A 900-nucleotide genomic window follows, 5' to 3' on the forward strand; every position below is an offset into this window, starting at 1 on the left:
TATATAGCAAGATATACTCATATATAACATAAAAAAGGTCTAACCGACCGGCCATTTTCCAAGTACTCACCATCGCATCTCGTCCTTGCTCCACTGCGCATCCCATCCCGTCGGCAGTCCGGTGGGCGTTGTGGTGGGGGTCTCTGGTGGTTGCTGTCTCATGTGTGGAGATGCATCATTGCTTGGGCCAACGCTAGTGCGATCTGGAGTGCCCGGTGAGCGTGGCAAAGACACCGGCGGCACCCACGAGGTGATCTGTGTAATGTTGTTGACATAGTACCTGTACGGATGGCAGATATGAATATGTATTTCAGAATTGAACAGTTAATATAACTTATCTGGCTTCTTCCCGATCAAATCCGTCATTAACTACCGATTCGGAAGTGTTTCACGTCCAATTGCGATTGAGAGTAGACCTGGTAAACCTTCGTGGCGCCGTTCTTTTACAGAGATACGGCAGTCCACAACAACCACAGGCCACTTGTTTGTCAATACCAACAACACAGATACAGATACATCGTAATAGAACGGACGCACTCGCTAGACTCTCTGCACTCACCATCTACCCTCCTCATTACTCCACTGTGAATCCCATCCTGGTGGGAGGATAGTAGGTTTTATCGTGGGGTTGCTCGGACTGTGCCGTGACTGAGTGTGGGAAACACGGGCACTTGAGCCCATACCTAGACTATTCGGCGCCGTTTGAGAACTCGGGATTGATGCGGGCCGCACCCAGGAGGTGGTCTTTGTGGTGTGGTTTATGTAATACCTGTTACGTATGCGAGTATGGCTGTCAGATAACGAATATGCCTGAAATTGTTGTCTGTCATGTATAGCACAGACAGCAGACAAAATTCAGTAAAGGCGCCATTGAACCATCAATTCTATAGTATATATTTA

General features: G+C 48.0%; 1 protein-coding gene across 1 annotated transcript; it reads right to left on the bottom strand.

The window, feature by feature from the left end:
• Positions 1-66: 66 nt before the first annotated feature.
• Positions 67-280, bottom strand: SARC_17438 (hypothetical protein; the record flags this gene model as incomplete). Its single annotated transcript, XM_014288468.1, has 1 exon — positions 67-280. A coding segment is annotated over one exon (214 nt), but the record flags the coding sequence as incomplete, so codon positions are not given.
• Between the last annotated feature and the right edge of the window lie 620 nt (positions 281-900).

The sequence above is a fragment of the Sphaeroforma arctica genome, assembly GCF_001186125.1.
Source record: "Sphaeroforma arctica JP610 unplaced genomic scaffold supercont1.10766, whole genome shotgun sequence".
NCBI classification, from domain to species: Eukaryota; class Ichthyosporea; order Ichthyophonida; genus Sphaeroforma; species Sphaeroforma arctica.